Source organism: Dicentrarchus labrax, unplaced genomic scaffold, assembly GCF_905237075.1.
Source record: "Dicentrarchus labrax unplaced genomic scaffold, dlabrax2021, whole genome shotgun sequence".
Taxonomy (NCBI): domain Eukaryota; kingdom Metazoa; phylum Chordata; class Actinopteri; family Moronidae; genus Dicentrarchus; species Dicentrarchus labrax.
In genome coordinates, this window is record NW_026136716.1 from 8,188,055 (window position 1) to 8,208,993 (window position 20,939).

The 20,939-nt window shown below is 42.8% G+C and overlaps 1 protein-coding gene across 4 annotated transcripts in view; it reads left to right on the forward strand.

Annotated features, from left to right (window-relative positions):
- scn1lab (sodium channel, voltage-gated, type I like, alpha b) overlaps positions 1-20,939 on the forward strand; it is a 35,424-nt gene continuing 14,485 nt past the window's right edge. The window contains exons 1-18 of one of the 4 annotated variants that reach the window (XM_051428123.1): positions 981-1,524; positions 4,339-4,470; positions 6,050-6,369; positions 8,108-8,225; positions 8,524-8,614; positions 9,419-9,547; positions 10,413-10,504; positions 12,617-12,871; positions 13,706-13,769; positions 14,040-14,181; positions 14,748-14,954; positions 16,762-17,040; positions 17,829-18,170; positions 18,502-18,634; positions 18,776-19,014; positions 19,140-19,313; positions 19,909-20,265; positions 20,387-20,914. In XM_051428123.1, the coding sequence (XP_051284083.1) occupies positions 6,103-6,369; positions 8,108-8,225; positions 8,524-8,614; positions 9,419-9,547; positions 10,413-10,504; positions 12,617-12,871; positions 13,706-13,769; positions 14,040-14,181; positions 14,748-14,954; positions 16,762-17,040; positions 17,829-18,170; positions 18,502-18,634; positions 18,776-19,014; positions 19,140-19,313; positions 19,909-20,265; positions 20,387-20,914 (3,417 nt within the window). In that variant the 5' untranslated portion in view covers positions 981-1,524; positions 4,339-4,470; positions 6,050-6,102. Of the gene's footprint in view, positions 291-980; positions 1,525-4,338; positions 4,471-6,049; positions 6,370-8,107; positions 8,226-8,523; positions 8,615-9,418; positions 9,548-10,060; positions 10,153-10,412; positions 10,505-12,616; positions 12,872-13,705; positions 13,770-14,039; positions 14,182-14,747; positions 14,955-16,761; positions 17,041-17,828; positions 18,171-18,501; positions 18,635-18,775; positions 19,015-19,139; positions 19,314-19,908; positions 20,266-20,386; positions 20,915-20,939 lie in introns of those variants that run through there. The other 3 variants (XM_051428121.1, XM_051428120.1, XM_051428122.1) reach the window with 3 other exon arrangements.

Consider the following 20,939-nt stretch of genomic DNA (forward strand, 5'->3'; position numbering starts at 1 on the left):
ATTCATTCCCAGCCTAACCAACCGGAAGCGCGGATTGATTTCTCCATGGCGAGCAAGGGCGGCTAAAAAACAGGAGGAGAAGAAGAAGGGAGAGAGAGAGGGAAAAAAAGAAAAAAGAAATCAAAGGAGCGCTCATTAAATCATAATCCATCAACCTCTGAAAGGCATTTCACAAGAGGAGACAAGCGTTTAAATCTCACATTGACAGGCTATCCGCTTACATCAAGGATTATTCTTTCGGATATGGGATCTACCTTCAGGGTCCCCACCTGCTGGGCACCGTAATGGTGGTGAGTATCCAGATCTTTGGAGAAGGATCTCTCAGCCTTTTATTGGCATGACAGGTTCATTGAAGGATAGTCGGACTTTTTTTTTTTTTTTTTATGCCTTTCCTCATAATGTGTGTGAAAATACAACGCAACGCAATACAACCGACTTATTAAGATTTTTAAAAATCTTTTTTGAATATCTCACCTTTGATTTCCCTCCGCTAATTGCGCGTGATGTGCATACACAACCACATTAGGCTTTGACAGACATTTTAAAGCCTTTTCCCCCCTCCTCTTCAATATATTGCAATAAATGTAAGTATTCGGTCCACAGAGGCTATTATATGTTTATAATTGGTTCATTATAGTTGCGCTTTAGGTGCGTATTTCCCCTTTTATTTCCAATTTCAGGCGAAAATGAAGGAAAATAGCACTCCACGTCGTGACAAACAAAATAGGCTTCAAATATTAAGCAACGGGGAGGGAATAGCTCTCACAGCTACAGGCCTATTTGGTGTGGAAATGTTTTTTCCCCCCCTATTTATTACATTTAAAGGGAGACAAAAGAGGTTTTGTACGTAAGGAGAAAAGGAAAAACAAAAATCTATTTTTGGTACACCAGTTGCTCTCTGTAAAGGGGACTGATTACAAGCAATAGACACATCTGGCGAGGACACGCCCAGACTCATTCAGACCCATTCACGCTTCATTGTAAAGCTTTTGCATCAGTGTTTGCTCCTTTAAGCCCAACACCAGAGCCATGAAGGGGTTAATTCCGTATGTAATTTTGTAGAAACAAGGAAGGAATATGAAAGTGGTGAGGAATTAAGTATTAAAATTGTTAACTTAGTTGACTGAAAGCCACTGGAGTCGTTTAAAATCACAGTTCAAGGACCTCAGGTGGCTCCCCGGACCCTAGTTTGGACACCACTGGTTTCCAGGGGATGCTGATGGGTGGATGCTGCCACCGACTGAGAGCGTCACCCTAGGTCGGCGGCTCACCGGTGTGTACGTGCCTCTCTTGTTTTTACCCCGCTGCTGGGTGTCGTCGTGCCGCCGGTGGCTGCTCCGGAGGGGAGGGAGAGAGAGAGGAGGGTGAGGGAGAGACATAATGGCCGAGGCGAACGCAACAAGCTCTCGTTTGTGGCAAAAAGTGTCGATTTTCGGAGTCCTGGAGATAAGACGGAGACATTATCAACATGGCGACAGCTTCTGAGGCCCGCCTCGGCTCGTTTTGAAACCGCGAACAATCAAGGTACCGTCCCGACACCCGCACTCGTCCTCATTTCTGATGTCTAATTAAGCCTCAACAAGCTACTTCCATCCACATACTGTCATGTCGGTCTCTATCTGTTGCTGTTGGAGTTGTTTAGAAAATCAATACAGCAGTCCTAAATTAAAACAGAGTCCAACAGGAGATGAAAAACGTCCTCAAAGTGCTTTAAGGTGACGATAGAGACGCCATTGTGTAGTTAAACACATTCAAAATGTCTCAGGTATCAGGTTAGGGTTGTACTTTTTATGTTATTTTTAGTGCTCTTCTGCTTTAAGCACCATGGACAGCAGCGCCCCTTTGACACCATGTCAGCTGAAATTGTATTCATTCAGATAAAATGTGTGTAACTGAAAAAGCAAATGTCTACAAAATGCTACTTTTTGTTGTTTAAAAAAAGCCCAAAATGTTTCCTACATGTAGACTTATTGTTGTGTTCTCTGAGGTGAAACATCTGTCCATGGCTCAAAGGCACTTAAATGAGGCGTTATTGCAGTGGAAATATGATAGGTACCTTTATAAAGAACAGGTTTTTCTATTTTACAAACAATACTCACATGCATGTATGTACATTAAAACAGTTTCTGGGCCTTTTATGTGCAAAAAAAAGTTTCCTTGCTTAGCTTTGGTGGAGGGACAGCAACACAATGAGGGGATTTTGTACAAATTAGACAGTAACTTTTGAAGATGCACGCTTTATTTGTCTAAATCAGGCTGCTGAAGGCTCCTGGTAGCGTATTTTTCGCACACAACCTGAACTGTGGAAGTGACCTCTTCACGGCTTTTATTGTGACAGCCACCAGAAGCTGTTTACTTGCACATACGGACATGTGAGTGTTGTATTGTCACTGTGTCCTTTAACCGCTAGGCCACCCGACTGAAACCAACAAGATTTAGAGCACGAAGGCAGCCTCGAATCAAAGTTTCACGTCATCATTTAGAGGTTTATGTATTTTATTTGATCTTGTGGCCATTAGAAAGCATTTTCCCAAGACTTTGTGATCTCTTAGCAACAATGTCAGTTTTTAAAGTGTCCATGTGCTGCACCGAAAGGCCGTCTGTGTGTGAACACTGTAATGCCTCTCAGTGCCAGGATACATAAGTGCAGAAATGTCGGCTGTCCCTACATGTTTTCAGTCTGTCATGTTATATCCGACTCCAGGGATGACCCCGCTGATAGCTGAGCTCAGAGGTGGGTGTGGATGTTGGGCCTACGGGGGTCGATCAGGCCTCACAACATACCACCACCACAACCACCACCACCACCACCGCCCGGCAGCTCCTTCTAGACAAGCTGTCAGGCCACACATCACAACACTGGATCCCGGGGCAATCTGTAGGACACAAGCAGATGTGTTTTATGAGAGCCCCTATGGGAGAAGCTACAATTAATTCACTGTTTATGCCTGATGAATTTTCCAGCTACTATGGCTTTCTAATAAGCCTCATCTCTGGTAAAAATTGATTTAATGCTTGGATAATGGGAGTTTATTAACCATAGCACTTGTGTTTAGTGCAAGAAATGGTTAAATTAAATGTTCTGTCTTGTGTGTTATGTCATAAATTGGTTGGTAGGATGGTTTTCAATGTTTGGAGTAGAGTTGTTTGTCCCCCGTACGTTCTTTTTCTGTAGCTTCCTTAACTTTCCTTGGACCATATGACACAGTCTTCATCAGCAGATGGGGTTAGCTCTGCTGTCATTGAACCGTAGATCAAGCTTGAGCCTGGAGATTGTTAGCTTAGCTTAGCATAAAGACTGCAAACAGAGGCAAATGGCTAGCCTCGCTCTACGAGTGCAACAAACAAGATGTAATGTGTTCATAAGTGAGCTTTATAGGTCATGGTTGTTAGCCGTTTTACCCCTTTTTCTAGTCTTTATGCAACAGGCTGCTGACTTCAACTTCATATTGAGTTAGTGGTATAAAGAAAAAAGGCATGTTGTTCCTGATTGTTGATTTTTAGATTAAATTAAGAATGAATTTCCTCCACTTTTCTCAATAGTGAGGTCACATTGGCTTCATGAAAGTTAGGGACCCTTTTTGGCTTCCCAGTTGCATATGATCATGAAAGAAAGCTTGGTTTGGTTTGTGGATTAGTTTGGGTGTGGCGTGATATTGATAGACATGACACACAAAGTCTAAAACTGGTAAAACTCATATTTACATCAAGGCTAAGGATTACTATGTTTGGGGGGGACACTGTGTTCCGGACTTTCTACTCTGGTGCGGTGTTGAATGTCAAAATGACTTAAAACTCTACCACTGTTTTTTTACAATGGAAAGAATGATTTGGTCGTAGCGGGCTGAGGCGGTCTCTGTTCCTCCATTTCCCTTTGGAAAAGCCGATGACTCAAGAGGACATCACTTTTCAGATTCTGCCAGAGGGGACGTTCCTGTTTTCTGGGCCAGTACAGTGTCCCACGAGGAACAAGGCCCACCTGTGAGACTGCAGAGACTGGGAGGCACCAAGGATGCGCTGATAATGGCTCACCAGGGTTTTTTGGGAAGGTCTTGTTTGTGTGCCTTCCCTCTATTTCCTGTGGGAACATGATGGGTTTCTGGGTGTGAAGGGTGACAGATTGTTAACAAGGGAGATCCGGTGTTGGTGCTGATTGGTGCAGAAGAAGAAAAATCAATACTATCAATTACATTTGTTGCTGCTGAAAGCTTTTGTGAAAACAGTTAATTTTGTACTAATTTGAGCCTATTCACCAATTAATAATGCAATAAAAGGACAGTACTTCCTCTTTATTTTCTCCTTCGGCTGCGCCCTGTTTCCATCCCCGTGGGAAACCAGGCCATGCTGATGATCTGCTGAGATCTGATGAGCCCCGTAGGAATGCACAGGCTTATGCATCCCCAGTGGCCCGAGGACAACCCAGGGTTCAGTGTCTCGCCCAAGGACACTTCGGCATGTGGACAGGAGGAGGTGGGGACCAAATGATCAACCCTGTTATCAGTAGAGGACTCGCTGTCCCTCCAGAGCCACAGCCGCCCCAGAAGGACATTTCCTGTCCAGAAACCACTTTCTACAAATGCAGCAATCAATAGAGACTCAAACAGAGCAATAAATGGGGGGAAGCTGGCAAGATTATATTCTCTTGAGAGTCTTTTGCGTGTCTGCTTCTCATGCTGTCAATCTCAGTTGGTGCTGGCTATTTCTGTTCCCCCCGTGAATCAGCTGAAGGCCAACGTCAGACCCCCATTTACTGCCTCTCTAAAGCCTCCGCACTACCTGCGATCTCTCGCTGCTTTGATTCCACTCAGAGGTCGGCGTGACACACCCACCCTCTTTATTCATACATTAATGTGCGTTTTAGCAGGCAGTTGGTTTGTTTCCACATTAGCTCAAAGCAAAGGCTTATTAATATATCTGTGATTTGTCACCATGATGATTCTGAAAGATTCTTGTCACCAGTCATCAGTTATAAAACAGGTGTCAGACACACTCAGATTGGTAGTAGTCAGTCAGGACTATTTGCTACTGAAATGTCCTCTCTCATGTGTTTTTTATCCTCCTGCAGCCTTTCATATGCATCTTTATGTCTATTTAGGGTTAGGGTTCATATTTACCTTCCTCTTTTGAGATTATAAATACTATGACGGCCATTTAAAAGTCTCCGGTCTCATATTTCTTTTTAGCCAAGTTCAGACATCCACCTCTTTATGTAAATGTGATGGCAATTCAACATAAGTGCACTTTTATGTAAAAGTCACAACAGCAATCTTATTAGACAGGACTTCGTAATACCTCTGTGATACTTCCAACATGTTACGAGTCTGCACAGGCAGAAGGTTAAAGTAAGTAGTATCATCTCCTGCACTAACAGAAAACAAAATATAGTCATAATATTATATATTATTATAATCCATCACTTATGCAGACTGTGACACTGCAGGAAACATTTCTGCCTTTACTTTTCTCTTCCTCTCAGCATCAGGTGCCAAATATCATGGAAAGTAACATCCATTTTTGATTTTAGTACTTTAGTCATTTTCAGCTACTGTCTTTGTTTGGATTTGGAACAAGAGGCACAACTCAGGTTATTGTGCAGCAGATAGAATATTTTTTTCATCCAGAAAGGTTTGAAAATTCTCTGAATAGCTTATAATATATATGATATATATAATTTTTTATATATTTATTTTTTTATATTAAATATAATGATTTTTTGGTAAATAGGGTACTTTGTGCAGTGATTATATTCTAATGACATTACATGAGAGGCACAAACAAGGGCTAACTTCATCAAGACATTCAGACATGGGTGACTTTAAATGTTCCACATTTACTTTACAGAAATGTATTGACAATGGATGAGAGGCTGTAACTGTAATGTTAGTCCTGGAAAGGGAGGAGACATTAACTTTCCTTAATCTTATCACATCTCATTTATCCAGGCGAGGTTTCCAGTTTACTTACAGCATGATGCAGGACGATAACCTCCACAGGTGAATGTACCAACTATTTTCAGAAGCGTTTCCTCCTCACTTCCTTCTCCTTGCAGCTCCCTGCTCCAGCTGAGCCCCTCGGTGCCCTCTGAAGGAGCAGGATGACAAGATGGCACAGCTGCTTGTACCGCCCGGACCTGACAGCTTCCGCCCCTTCGTCCCCGAGTCGCTGGCCGCCATCGAGAGGCGCATCGCCGAGGAGGAGGCCCGGAGACCACGGGCGGAGCGCCGCAGCGACAGCGACGATGAAAATGGGCCCAAGCCCAACAGTGACCTGGAGGCGGGGAAGTCTCTCCCCTTCATCTATGGGGACACCCCTTCCCACATGGTGTCCACCCCTCTGGAGGACCTTGACCCCTTCTACAGCAATCAGAAGGTCTGTCATTACAAGTCCATCTTATGAAAGGAACATATGAAGCAAACTAAAGTGAACTGATACCTTTAAGACGTGTTTGTGACTGTGCTGGCCCTAAAGCATAATTATGTATACTGATTTAGCCTTCAATTATGGTATGACTCAAGCACTGAATTTTTATACATAGCAGGTCTGTACTTTCAGTCCATGCTTTTCAGCCCCTAAAAGCCTCAAGTTAATTGCTCAATGCTCTCCACAAACTATTTTAAGGATGCACGTGTGCAAATGTAGCAATTTCCTCCCACGTAAGATAAACTTCTGCTGCAGAAAGATAACACCTGAATACATCCACTTTCAATCTTTCTGTTTGCCCAGCTCGCTTTGTATTAAAGGATATAGTGCAGCTAATCTTAAAACAATAATTGGAATCCTGGTCACTGCCATTCACATGTTTCATAGATGTAATTACTCAAATATTGTACTCTTGAACAATTCTGAGATAGTTTACTTGAGTATTTTATTTTATGCTTCTTCATACTTTCACTCCATATAGTTTTTCATCCACATTTATCTCACAGATATAATTACTTTGCAGACTAAGATTTTTCATACAAATAATATGATCAGCTTCTAAAAATATGATGAAAAAAATTTTAGTATAGTACTTGTATTTTAGTGAAATTGAGGTTTTATTAAGGTCTAAGTGCAGTAAGAATAAATTAAATGAGATATTAAATAATCTTACTGCACAAAATAAAGTTTGTAGAAGTCAAATATAGACAGAAATTCCTTTATAAGATTAAGGGTTCAACAACAGTAAAACACTACACACACATTAATGCATCAATTAATTATAATCCTCTAAAATATATAATGCAATCAAAGGAGACATTTTGTATAACAAGTACTTTTGCTTTTAATATTTTGAGATCATTTTACTGAAAACAAACAGAAGCATTTATGGAAATACACTCATTCATTGTCTTGCTGGGAGTTAGATGAGTTTGTAGCGTTTGTACGCTAAATATGGAGCTAGATTCAGCAGCCAGTAAACTTAGCTTAGCATAAAGACTGGAAGCAAGGGTAAACAGCTGTCCAAAGGTAAAAAACTAACAAAAACACACCCACCAAAACATCTAAAGCTCATTATTCAACATGCTAGATCTTTTTTGTTTTATCTGTTCTAAAACCAATGTTAAATCAACAAGTTGTGGTTTTACGGTGGTTTTGTGGGACTGTGTTGGTGAGATGGACTATTATAAATGATAGCTGTTTCCCCCATCTCCAGTCTTTGTTGCTAAACTAGGCTAACTGGCAGCTGGAAGTAGCTTCATATTTAATGTTGACCCTTTTTACTGCATTAAATTCAAACAATTAGCAGTTTCAGCCTAAAAGCCATTTCAACATTAATGTGCTCAGCCAAGTCAGGGGCTTTAAAGCATGGGTCAACTGAGGTGCTAAATGCTAATCTGAGCTGTTGTTCCAGTTGCAACAGCAGTGCCAGCATGTCCTGAAGTGGACTCATCCAGCTTCATTATAATACAAAACCCACAGACCCTGAGCAGAGGCTGGACAGCTTCGTCCTCTCTGCTGTTGTGACTAATAATTACACATGCACAAAGGCAGGCACGATGAGCAGATACTATAGGACACACGCAGGTCTCCCCTGGGTGCTGCATCTCTCACATATAACAAATAAGGTATGACGAGGCTTCGTATGATACAGATTTTAACAAATGTTCTTCTGTCTCTCTTTCAGACCTTCATAGTATTGAATCGCGGGAAGGCAATCTTCCGTTTCAACGCCACTCCTGCCTTGTACATCTTAAACCCCTTCAACCCTCTAAGGAGGGTAGCTATTAGAGTTTTAGTACACTCATATCCTTTCAGAGTTTGCCACAGACACAGTTTGATTTGGATTAAACGGTTTGTCAGACAAAAAGAGGGATTTAATTTTATGCTAATAAAAAAGACTGAATGACTTCATTGGGTTAGACTTTCTATGTAGACGTACATCAGGATTTACTGCTGCTGAGTAGTTGAAGACATTTTAGATTACAGCCTGTTATTTTATATTTACTGTAGTAATTATAGATGGGGATGTGTTTTCTGTCAGGTTTGGTTGTAGCGTATCATACATTTCATGCATTCATGTGTTCCTTGACTTTGCCTCTACGATGTTCAGCATGTTGATCATGTTCACCATCCTGACCAACTGTGCTTTCATGACCCTCAGTAATCCCCCAGAATGGGCCAAGAATGTAGAGTAAGTCCCCATTTTCTACAATTTGCTTTACACCTACAATTTAACTTCAGATCCTGCCTAATAATCCTCATGTTTAGACATTAAGTGTCAGAAGTAATCAAGTGGTTGTACATCCATGGTGAAAAAAATAACTGCTAACAGATAATGCAATGTGAAATTTTTAATGATGTAAATTTGATCAAAATAAAGAAATACAGGCTTTAAAAAGCAGTGAGGTAGCGATGAGTCTGTGTGTTAGCCCACAGCTAACTCACTGAAATCACTCCAGCATTTACTCATCCACTACTCCCTGTATGATAGACACTTAACTCCTAGTTTGCTCTTTAGGGAGCAGTAAAATGAGATTTCAGACAACTTATGAATCATCACCTTTTAGTGGCATCATTCACAGGTGGACTTTGGCTCATGTGAGGCGTTTGTTTGGTTTTCAGGCCAAATCGAATATATCAAAGCTTTCTTACTGTCCCTAATGTATTTACAGTTTGAATGTTAATGTGAACGCTATTTACAAGTCGGAAATCTGTAAATACAATAACTCAGTGAATGCAGGAACAGCCAGTGACTCAAAATACTTCAATGGACAACTATTAATTGTGTCACAGCAGATACATCAGGCAAACTTTGGAAATAATGTAATATTCAAGAATCCCATCAAGTAAATGGTGACTAACTTAAAAATCCACTACTGCCCCTCGTACAGTGGCTCCTGTCACCTTGCCTCTGAACAATGGAGCTGCTAACAACATTACTTCTCTCTGCTTGTTTTCCGCCTCTCTCCCCACACTTCCTCTCTTGTTTCACCAGGTACACATTCACAGGGATTTACACCTTCGAGTCCCTTATAAAGATCCTGGCCAGGGGCTTCTGTGTGGGGAAGTTCACTTTCCTCCGGGACCCGTGGAACTGGCTGGATTTCAGTGTTATCCTCATGGCGTAAGTATTCTGACAAGCCTAGTTAGGATGAGCTTAACACGATGTGGCGTAGATTAAGAGGCCAAATGCTTTTAATGCTCATCATCTCAGCAGCATATTAAGTCCCACTGAATGTGAGGAGAACAGGGAGAATGAAGAGGGGAAGATAATCTGCAGCTTAGTAGTGTGCGTTTTAAAAGCAGGGCCATAAATCTCCACTGTACTCCGTTATAACGGATGTGAGCCCCTTAAGCGCGGAGTATCCTGGCCCATATTTGTCCCACCCTTCAATAACTTCACCTACAAAAAGAAGCCTTCAGCATTAGGTTACACAGTGAATGATTTTATGTGATCATACTGTTTGTTGATGTGAAGAATTACTCACTGATAATATAATAAGTATAATCTTGTTTTGTCTGAGAGATTCCTGTAATGCTGTTGCGAGAGCTGCTGTTGTTTCTTGGATGTCTGTGCACGTGTAATGGGTTTCCGCCTGTGTAATGCTGTGTAGTAACTGTGCATTTGATCCTGCAGGTATATAACAGAGTTTGTAAACCTAGGCAATGTTTCAGCTCTGCGCACGTTCAGAGTATTGCGAGCTTTGAAAACTATCTCAGTAATACCAGGTAAGGCTGCCCGTGCCTGCTGCCAGCACTCCTGTCATTTGTCCTCTGTGTGTGACCGTTTGCCGTTCCCTCCTTTCCCCTCCCCGTCCCTTGACCCTCCCTTTGTCTTGTCACGCCATGTGTGTGTGTGTGTGTGTGCCTGATTTGTGTGTGTGCGCGCGTATGTGCGTGTGTGTCCCACACCTTTTTCCGGAAATGCCCCTCTACCCAACTCCCTCCCCTCCCCTCCCTCCCTACTTCCTCCTCCCCCTCCCTTACAGATATGTCACAGAGTTTGTGGACCTGGGCAATGTCTCAGCACTGAGAACCTTCAGGGTTCTGCGAGCCCTGAAAACTATATCAGTCATCCCAGGTGAGAGAGCCATCAAGGCCCATAGGGTTAATGAAATGCTAATGGCTAAATGGCGTTTCGCTAACATCCAAGCAACCCCGCCCCCCCTGCGCCCCTCCTCTCAGCTCATCTCACTGTAGCTAAGCCTGATGACGCCCGTCGCCATCTCTCATGCTGCCTTCGTCCCAAGGCCAGTAAAAGCTGGAATCTGGCTCCAATCTGCACAGATTGACAGGATTCTTAGCTTTTAGATACATCCTTTAAGGCAGAATTCTTTTTGGTTGAAATCTATTCTTGCCTTGGGAGACTTACAAGTAGATTTTGTGCACTATTGTTACTGTTTTTTCCTTTTTGCATGAGACATTGCAAAAGCCGATTTTCTGGTGGCAAGCACTTGTTTGTGTAGGGTTCCTCCTTACCTTGTTTTCCTGTGCATGTCTTGTTCAATGTTTTTGTGTTTTTGGAGAATATTGTGATATGGTGAGTGGTGGTTGGGTAATGGCATCGCAAACACTAATACTATTCACATCACAAACTAACAAAAAGGTCATATGTAAACCATCCAGGAAAACTTTTCATTGGCTCTTTGTATAAAAAGGATAATCTTATTCCACAACATACATTTTTTATTCGAGCTGTCACAACTACATGTGGACCCAGTTTAAACATTTCGGGCTCTATTTTTTTGGCATTGCAAAACCTAATATAAGCAACGCCGTCACTTTGATATTTATATGCAGAGCATAGTGCATGTGGCGCAAAGGTGGAAGAAGAGGTGCAGCACGTCTGGGAGCTGTATTTCAGTGAAAATTGGATCTTTAATGTTGAGAATACACATTCAAACACAGCCTCACTGGTAAAAGAATGGTTTGACATTTGGGGAAATAGCTCTACTGGCTTTATTGTTGAGACTTAGATGAGAATATTGATACTGCTCTCATGTCTGCATGCTAAATATGAAGCTAGAGCCAGCAGGCAATTAGCTTAGCTAAGCATAGAGAGTGGTAGCAGATGGAAACAGCTAGCCTGGCTCTGTCCGAAGTTAAAAATACACCTTTCAGCACCTCTAAAGGTCACTAATTGACACACTGTATCTCATTTGTTTAATCAGATCAAAATCTACAACATAAAGATGACAAGTGGTAGTTTAACTGTATTATCTTTGGCCAGGAACAGTGAATTTCGGTCCAAAAAACCACAATTTGCCATTTTTACATTTTGTTTTTGTACATTTTACCCTGCTGCCAACCTTAATACTAAGCTAAACTAAAGACTTACTGGCCTGTGCAGACATATAGGGTGGTCTCAATCTTCTCATCTCATTCTCAGCAAGAAAGAAAATGAGTGTATTTCCCAAAATCTCACTCTACTTTATTAATTTAATTTATTAGGTTGTGCATTCAAATGTGCAACAGTTTCAAAACAGTTACAAGAGTAATATACAACATTACGCACAGAAAATAGAAATACAAATTGTTATTTTCTGGCTTGAAGAAGCTGGCTTTAACATTTTCCTCATGCTCCACAACCAGCTGCATGAGAAAGGTATGAGACCAGTAATGTGACTGGCTGAGAGGATAACAATTAATCCCCACAATCACCTTCCAATTTATATACCACTTCACTCGACCCTCTTGCGCATACTACTGTGCCTATATGGATAAAAACAGCATGGCGCTTTTATACATCCTCATTGACCTTGTGCTCATTACCCAGTAGTGTGCGCAGGTCTTTGCGACTGCACTAAAAAAAGAGCTCAGTTTAACTGTTTCAGTGGCATTCAAACAGAAGACAACATCACAGGTCCTGTAAAAATATCGAAACAACAACAACACATACAAAGACATCATTCATTGCTGATCATTTTCCCAGAGACCATTACAATTGCACATGAGAAACAATACTTTCTCTAGTGGTTTATCTATGATTAGCAGTGATCTGTGTCAGCCTGGTTCCTGTATGACAGCTCACAGTTCATACAGGAACCTCCACTGCAGATCCCCCTGGCTGCTTGCTACTGTAAGCTCTAATGAGCAGCTTCTTCTTTATACAAGCTTGTGGCTGTAATTAGCAGTCAGTAATCATTCTGCGATGTCCCCCTCCCGCCCCCCACTTGCCCTCTCTCTTGTTTAGGCTTGAAGACCATCGTTGGTGCACTGATCCAGTCGGTAAAAAAGCTGTCGGACGTCATGATCCTCACCGTGTTCTGCCTCAGCGTCTTCGCCCTCATCGGCTTGCAGCTCTTTATGGGCAACCTGAGGCTAAAGTGCGTGCGCATGCCAATCCACATCAACAGCACCAACAGCACCAACATCACCGACCCCGACACGTTGTACATCAACACCACGGAGAACTCGTTCAACTGGACGGAGTACATCAGCGATGAGAGTAAGCCGAGTGAGGCGTGTGAAAGTGCTGTTACATGTCTGCCAGGCGCACATAGAGGTTAACCAGGGTCAAGTTAGCATCCGACCCAGACGGCCTGAGTCAGATGACGGCTACTTCATATGGAGAGATGGGTCAGGGTGGTGGTAGTGGTGGTGGTGGTGGTGTGGGGGAGGTCAGGCACGTTGGCCTGCTGCCATGATAAGGAGTGACAGCAATGGCTGGGAGCGGCGGCTGCACTCTCTAACAAGGGCTGGTGGGAGAATGCGGCAAATGTGGCAGATAATCGCCACAACAATAAAACCCTCTACTTTCACCCCCTCACTACCCTTCATCATTCTCCCATAGCCCATCTGTGTGGCATGAGCAGCCTAAAGTGCTAGAGGAGGGTGAGTCACTGATCGCCAGCAGGATATCGAGGAGATGTGCACCAGCTACATGACAAGCTGATGCCGGAGCAAGAGGAGGAGAAGGAGAGGAAGACAGATATTATTAAAATTGCATAGATGTTATAATGTCTGGCATCTCAATTGCGTCCGTGACTATGTTTCCCCCTAAAAACAAATTGTGATTTCACGACAGTTAAGTGGTTCCTGAGGACAGAGTGGCTGTGACTGCTTCGCCAAACAGATGACTAATGTGGTTGGGTGTTAAAACAAAACAACAAATCACCACCTTTCTCTTTGTCTCCCAGCCACTGTGCTATATTACACCACACACAAAAACTGAAGAGAACCCCACAGCCTGCATATGGTCTTATCTGTTTCTTCATATCCGCGGCTTCACCCCTGTGATGTGGCTCCGACTGACCGTCCCTCTGTCTCCCCTCTCCTCTAGGTAATTACTATTACCTCCCTGGCCGTAGGGATGCTCTGCTCTGTGGGAATGGCAGTGGCGCTGGGTAAGGCTTGACATGTTTTATTTATATGGCCAATTAGATGCACCACAAAGCTGAGCATACACAATTAGTGTCGACACTCGCCACCGCACCACACCACATCGCAGGAATCTAAACTGCTGGTTAACTATGGGTGCATTTCATTTAATGTCTTTTTGGCAAATGTTGCAACTTGTTCCTTTATGTGCATGTTGTAGCTTTTTGATTTAAGTTGATATTTAAGACTTTTATTAAAGTTTCAAGCTTTTGGTTTTACTTTAAAACCATCATCAGGAGCTGTCCAGAGGGCTTTTCATGTATCAAAGCTGGTCGTAATCCAGACTATGGCTACACCAGCTTCGACACCTTCAGCTGGGCGTTCCTCTCCCTGTTCAGACTCATGACGCAGGACTTCTGGGAAAACCTCTACCAGCAGGTTGGTAGAACTCTGCAGAATAACTGTGATTCATTTCTGATCATTATATAGTTACAGAATTCGTAATTCGTAATTCGTCGTCATTTGGGTGTATTCACTATTCATCTGTAAAGGTCGCTGACAGTGAACTTTGTAGATCGTTATTAATGTTGTCGTATCTTGAAATATGACTGTTGTATTGCAGTGTGAAAATTCAAAACAAGAAAAACATCAATTGAAAGCAGTTGATTTCATAATAAAAGCCTGACCTTCAATCAGTAAATAACTGAGAAACATATCCAGTTAGTTCAGTAAGTGTGTGTTGAAAAGGGTGTGTCATTCGGTAATTATAGACTAGGCCTGTTATGTAAGGGGTTTTTCTCTTTTGTCTTTTGTTTTTGTGCTGCAGCAGTACAATGCAGCAGCTTGACATTTGCAAAGTCACCAAACAATGGGATGACCACAACTGATACTGTGTTACGTCAACTAGAACAAAATAAAAGGACAAAATTCTACTTCTTTTATTGTATTAATCAACTCCTAACAACAACTTCTCCTCCTCCTCGGGTCTGTCTTGAATCCATCAGACTTTGCGTGCCGCAGGAAAACCCTACATGATCTTCTTCGTGCTGGTCATCTTCCTGGGTTCCTTCTACTTGGTCAACCTGATCTTGGCCGTGGTGGCCATGGCTTATGACGAGCAGAACCAGGCGACCATTGAGGAGGCTCAGCAGAAGGAGGAGGAGTTCCAGGCCATGTTGGAGCAGCTGAAGAGACAGCAGGAGGAGGCACAGGCAGGACATTCATCTTTATCTGTTCAAATTCAAGTTAGAATTGAGATACAGGCTACCATTTTGTATCTGATGAAATGTGTCCATTGAGAAAGTGATATTTTAAACTGTTAAAGCAACAGGGAAGTTTTTTATTGAGCACATGGAATAGTCTGAGTAATTTATCATATAAACAAGTGGCTGGGAGAATCTCTTTGTATGTAACTGGGGAGACTTTGTTGATTCTTGAGCTTAAAGTCTTGAGCCAGCTGCCAAAAGCAGCGTTGCCACGGGCAACCGAGGGATTCACTCTGCTGGATGACTGACACCCCTCTGCCACTCCCTCGGGGAACAGGAGTCCTTGGACGACCTAGAGAAAGAAAAAATTAGCAGATTGACAAGGAGTGCAAATACAACGTTAATGGAAATATACCGATTGTAGCTCTGCTCAATAATCTGTGTGTCGTCTGTATTAGAGGCTCCTTATCAAGGGAGAAACACACCTTGTGTTCCTGGGCAGCAAACCAGTTATTTTGAAGCTTGTGACGACAAAGCCAGACAGTCTATTTCTGTCCTGTGTTACAAATCTGACACACAGCTGAAGTTCATATTCATGCTCACATCAGCACTGCATTGGTACATTTCAAGTAGGAAATAATACAGATACCAATGTAGTAGCAAAGGAGGGGAGATGTAAAGTTAGTCCTAGACTGCATTGACTGTCATATGCTGGTGATGATACAGCATTGATTTCCAACCAGGAGAACTTCTTGTGCAGTTGCTAGGGGGAGGGGGAGTATCCATACATGTATGTTAAGGAGGAAAACAAACATCCAAAAAGGTTTACAAATGTTTGTGATGCTGATCTTTAGTAAATGTATTTTTACAAAAACTGGGATCAATAGACCACCAACCTGAGTAAGTTGTAGCATCTGAAAGCCACATTGAAAGTGAAAACTAATTGATAAGCAAGCAGATATGTGAAAAAAGTTAGCTTAAACTAATGGATAAATGTTTATTAAATGGTTTTGATTGATAAATGGGAACTTGAGCTCATGATGATGATGATGATGATGATGTGAGGAACGTGACCCAAAAAAAGGAACCACTGATAAGATATGCAGTATGTGTATAATAGAGTAAGGCAATTTGAAAGCTACATTTCCCCTTTACTTTCTGAATTTTACATGATGTTATCTCATCCTCATTACTGGAAGGTTAGATAGCTTGTTGCTGCCTTGCTTTATGTTTCCATGCGACTGAGCCAGGCCTGACACTGTCTTATCAGGCTTGTGCACACTCACATTGTTGTTGGTTGTGCTGTAGTTGCCATGACTGAGTCTTAAATCCTCCTACTATGGTGTTGTATGTTTTGTAGGACACAGAGGCATTTCTCTCCATCAGAGAAATCTAAATTAAGTGGCATGCTGTATTATTTGATTGCTTAAATATTACATATACAGTCATATATAATAATAATAATAATAATAATAATAATGTAAAATCTTATATTTAAATGTTTGGCAATGTTTTTTCTTACAAAGATTTTATACCCCAACCTAGCTGCTCAAAAGCATTTCATGAGCATCATACATTTCTGTGTAAAGAAATAATATATGTATGGATGTACATTGCTTTGCTTGGGAAATGTTGCATGAAAACATTCAGGCGTCCATTTTTAGAAGGTGTCTGAGGCTTATTTGGCTCTTCATGCTGCTGCTGCTGCTGCTCTGAGCTGCCAGGCTTTCTCCTCCACTCCAGTCCGCGAGAGCCTTTGAGACAGGCACGGGGTCGCCATGACAACTGTGTTTGTGCTCTGATTGGCTGGCAGGTTGCCGCGGCAGCAGCCACGGAGAGCGGAGAGTACAGCGGAAGAGGGGGCCCCACCTCCGAGTCCTCCTCAGGGACGTCTAAGCTCAGCTCGAAAAGTGCCAAGGAGCGACGCAACAGGCGGAAGAAGAGGAAGCAGAGGGAGGAGGAGGAAGAGAGGGGGGCCAGAGACAAGTTCCACAAGTCTGAGTCCGAGGACAGCATCAAGAGATCCAGCTTCCGCTTCTCCATTGATGCCAACAGACTGTCTTATGAGAAGAGATGCTCCTCGCCCAACCAGGTGACAAATTAGATTTGTCAGTGATTACCTGATAAGTGGAGCATTTTGGGAGCTCAAATTAGACTGAAATTGGTCTTGTCACATCATGCCAGAGATATAATTAAAGCTACTAAAAATAAAACCAGGGATTGAACTATATTCTCACCTATTTCGGTGTGTATTCATTCAAAGTTTTGTAAAGAAATAGTTCAACATTTTAGGAAATACATGCGAGTTAGTTAATTTTATGTTTAACCGTTTTAATTTTTTATTTACAGATTAAACAAACCTGGTATAATGTGTTAATTAATTCGCTTTAGAGGTGTTGGCAGGCTGATTTTGTTACGGTCAGATGGAGCTGTTTCCCCTTACTTCCAGTCTTTATGCTAAGATAAACTAACCCACTGCCAAATTTAGCTTCATATTTAGCATACACACATGAAAGCGGTATCAATCTTCCCATCTAACTCTCGGCAAGAAAGCATATAAGCTTAATTCCCAAAACAATTTCATAAAAAAAAAAAAAAGCGCTCAAAACAATCAAGCCACATTCACCAATCAGTGAATATTTCTTGGTGATAAATTCTTCCCTTTTTTGTGGCATATTTGTTACTCTTTCCTCTGTTTCTGTCTCATTTCTTCCTGCCCCATCTAACTACATACCTGCCCCTTTCCCTCATTTCACAGGACCACACAGCACCAAATGTGGCATTTTGAAGTGTCTTCTCTTGGAGTCACCCTCTGACCCCATATTCTCTCTTTCTCTCCGCCTCTTTTTCTCTCTCTCTCTCTCTCTCTCTCTCTATCAGTCTCTCCTCAGTATCCGCGGATCCCTCTTCTCACCTCGGAGGAACAGCCGTGCCAGCCTGTTCAGCTTCCGCGGCCGGGCGCGCGACATGGGCTCCGAGAACGACTTCGCCGACGACGAGCACAGCACCTTTGAGGAGAGCGACAGCCGTCGGGGCTCCCTGTTCTTGCCGCGCCGCCTTGAGCGCCGCTGCAGCGCAGTCAGCCAGACCAGCCTCGGGGCGCCGCGGATCATACTGCCCGCCAACGGCAAGATGCACTGCGCCGTAGACTGTAATGGCGTGGTGTCGCTGGTTGGTGGAACTTCTGTAACAACCTCCCCTGTAGGTCTCCTGCTGCCTGAGGTGACTTAAAGGCTTCACATTTATATCCCATAGTTCCTTTTGTTCTTGTGTTGTTGATAATGAATTATATATAAGTCAGACATTTTTGTTTTATACTGAAATGTCTCACACACACACACACACACACACACACAGTATGATACATTCATTGTCCTTTTCATGGGATTTATTGACAATAAGTAAAATCTAGAATATAACCAGACTCATCCTGTGTGAGGCCCTGCACACTCACAGATGTTTTCACTTACATGCTCTATACATAGCTCCCTTTGTGCTTAATATTGTTCAGATATCTTGGCATGAAGCTGTTTTTTAAATGTATTTCTTCCAGGGAACAACTACAGATACTGAGCTTAAGAAACGGCGATCAGGTTTTCACCAGCCATCCATGGATTATTTAGATGAACCAGGGGGCAGGCAGAGAGCTATGAGCGTGGCCAGTATCCTCACCAACACCATGGAAGGTAAAGGTCAGGCCATATTGTTGGCCTTCGTGTATTATTTTCTTATGTCTTCAACTTCACGCCTTCTGGAGAAAACTAGGAAGACAGAATATTGAGTATAAAGGAATAATCTTATCGACATGAATTTATCTGCTTTTCCAGAGCTTGAAGAGTCGAGACAAAAATGCCCCCCCTGCTGGTATAGATTCGCCAACACCTGTCTGATCTGGGATTGTTGCCCCACGTGGCTGAAAATCAAGGATGTTGTCAGCATGGTGGTCATGGACCCGTTTGTGGATCTGGCCATCACAATTTGCATCGTCCTCAACACCCTTTTCATGGCCATGGAGCATTACCCCATGACTAAAGAATTCGATAACGTTCTCTCAGTTGGAAACCTGGCAAGTATTGTGTGACGTGCTTACAAACTCTGACTGTACAAAACCAGAAGGAACATAAATGTAAAATATCTCTCGTGATGCAGATTCGGGTGTAAAACTATAATTTTGCACCCTTTTGTCATTAGGTGTTCACCGGCATCTTCACAGCAGAGATGTGCTTTAAGATCATCGCCCTGGATCCCTACTACTACTTCCAGGAGGGTTGGAACATCTTTGACGGCATCATTGTTAGTCTTAGTCTGATGGAGCTCGGCTTAGCCAACGTAGAAGGCCTGTCTGTGCTCAGGTCCTTCAGATTGGTAAGAGCACTGGCTGAGTAAAAGCGTAATATCTAAACTCAGACGAGAAAAGTTAAGATATACCTGGAGTCAGACTCCAGTGGCTCTCTCAATAACATTCATGTTATTAATGAGGTAATGATGTAATGAGAGCTTTTGTACGGTACATGAAAGGCCCCACTGAGAGTTGGTGTGGCCTTTGGGGCACGATGTGTTTTTTTGTGTTCACCTGATTAGCTTTCTATGACTGTTGTGTACTTCTAGGTTCTATGAGGCCACAATCAGTCATCTTTTACACATTGAAATTGAACAATAATACAGTATAATGAAAATCTGGTCTGCTTTTGAAACAATAGTTTGACATTTTGGGAAAATGTGCGTATTTGCTTTTTTGCTGAGAGTTAGATAAGCTCGATTCCACTCTTATATCTGTCTCTTACAAATGTGGAGCTAGCAGGCGATGAGCTTGGATTGTCTTAAAGCGGGTCTGAAATAATTTCCCCTATCCTGTTCCATGTTTAAAAACATGTAATAAATGTTGTATATTAATTAATCCATTAAATCATTTAGAAAAAAATCCAGAAAATCATACTGCTATTAATGTTTTCTAAAACAGCTGAGAGTCTTCAAACTGGCCAAGTCATGGCCCACTTTGAACATGCTGATCAAGATCATCGGTAACTCAGTGGGTGCTCTGGGGAACTTGACTCTGGTGCTGGCCATCATCGTCTTCATCTTCGCCGTGGTGGGCATGCAGCTGTTTGGCAAGAGCTACAAGGAGTGTGTGTGTAAGATCTCTGATGACTGTCAGCTGCCTCGCTGGCACATGCACGACTTCTTCCACTCCTTCCTCATCGTGTTCCGGGTGCTGTGCGGAGAGTGGATTGAGACCATGTGGGACTGCATGGAGGTGGCTGGACAGAGCATGTGCCTGATTGTCTTCATGATGGTCATGGTCATTGGAAACCTGGTGGTATGGGGTTCTTTCTCTTTCTTTACTTTCTTTAATCTGGATAGCATTGTTAATATTATGCTATGATAGTAATAAGGTCAAGTGGAGTCACTTTCCCTGCCTAATGTCCACTTCTTCCCAGGTTCTAAACCTGTTCCTGGCTCTCCTCCTGAGCTCCTTCAGCGCTGACAACCTGGCAGCAACTGACGACGACAGTGAAATGAACAACCTGCAGATTGCAGTGGGCCGGATCCAGCGGGGCATCGCATTTCTCAAAAACGCAGTGCGGCATTTCCTCCAGAGCTTCTGCTTTGGTGGGGGCGGTAAGGCCTCTGGTCTGGCTGAGGAGAGCAAACCCCTTGATGAACTGCACAGCAATGGCAAGGGCAACTGCATCTCCAACCACACTTCAGTGGAGCTCACCAAAGATCCCAGTGGGGTGTACATGACAGAGGGCAATGGACGGCCAGGAGGAGGGCTGGTGGTTGGGGTCGTGGTTGGTGGGGACACTACAGGGAAGTACCCAATGGAGGAATGTGACTACATGTCATTTATTCATAACCCCAGCCTGACAGTCACGGTGCCCATCGCTGTGGGCGAGTCGGACTTTGAGAACCTAAACACAGAAGATTTCAGCAGCGACTCGTCGGATGTGGAGGGCAGCAAAGAGGTAAGATGCAAGACTTTGATAAGAT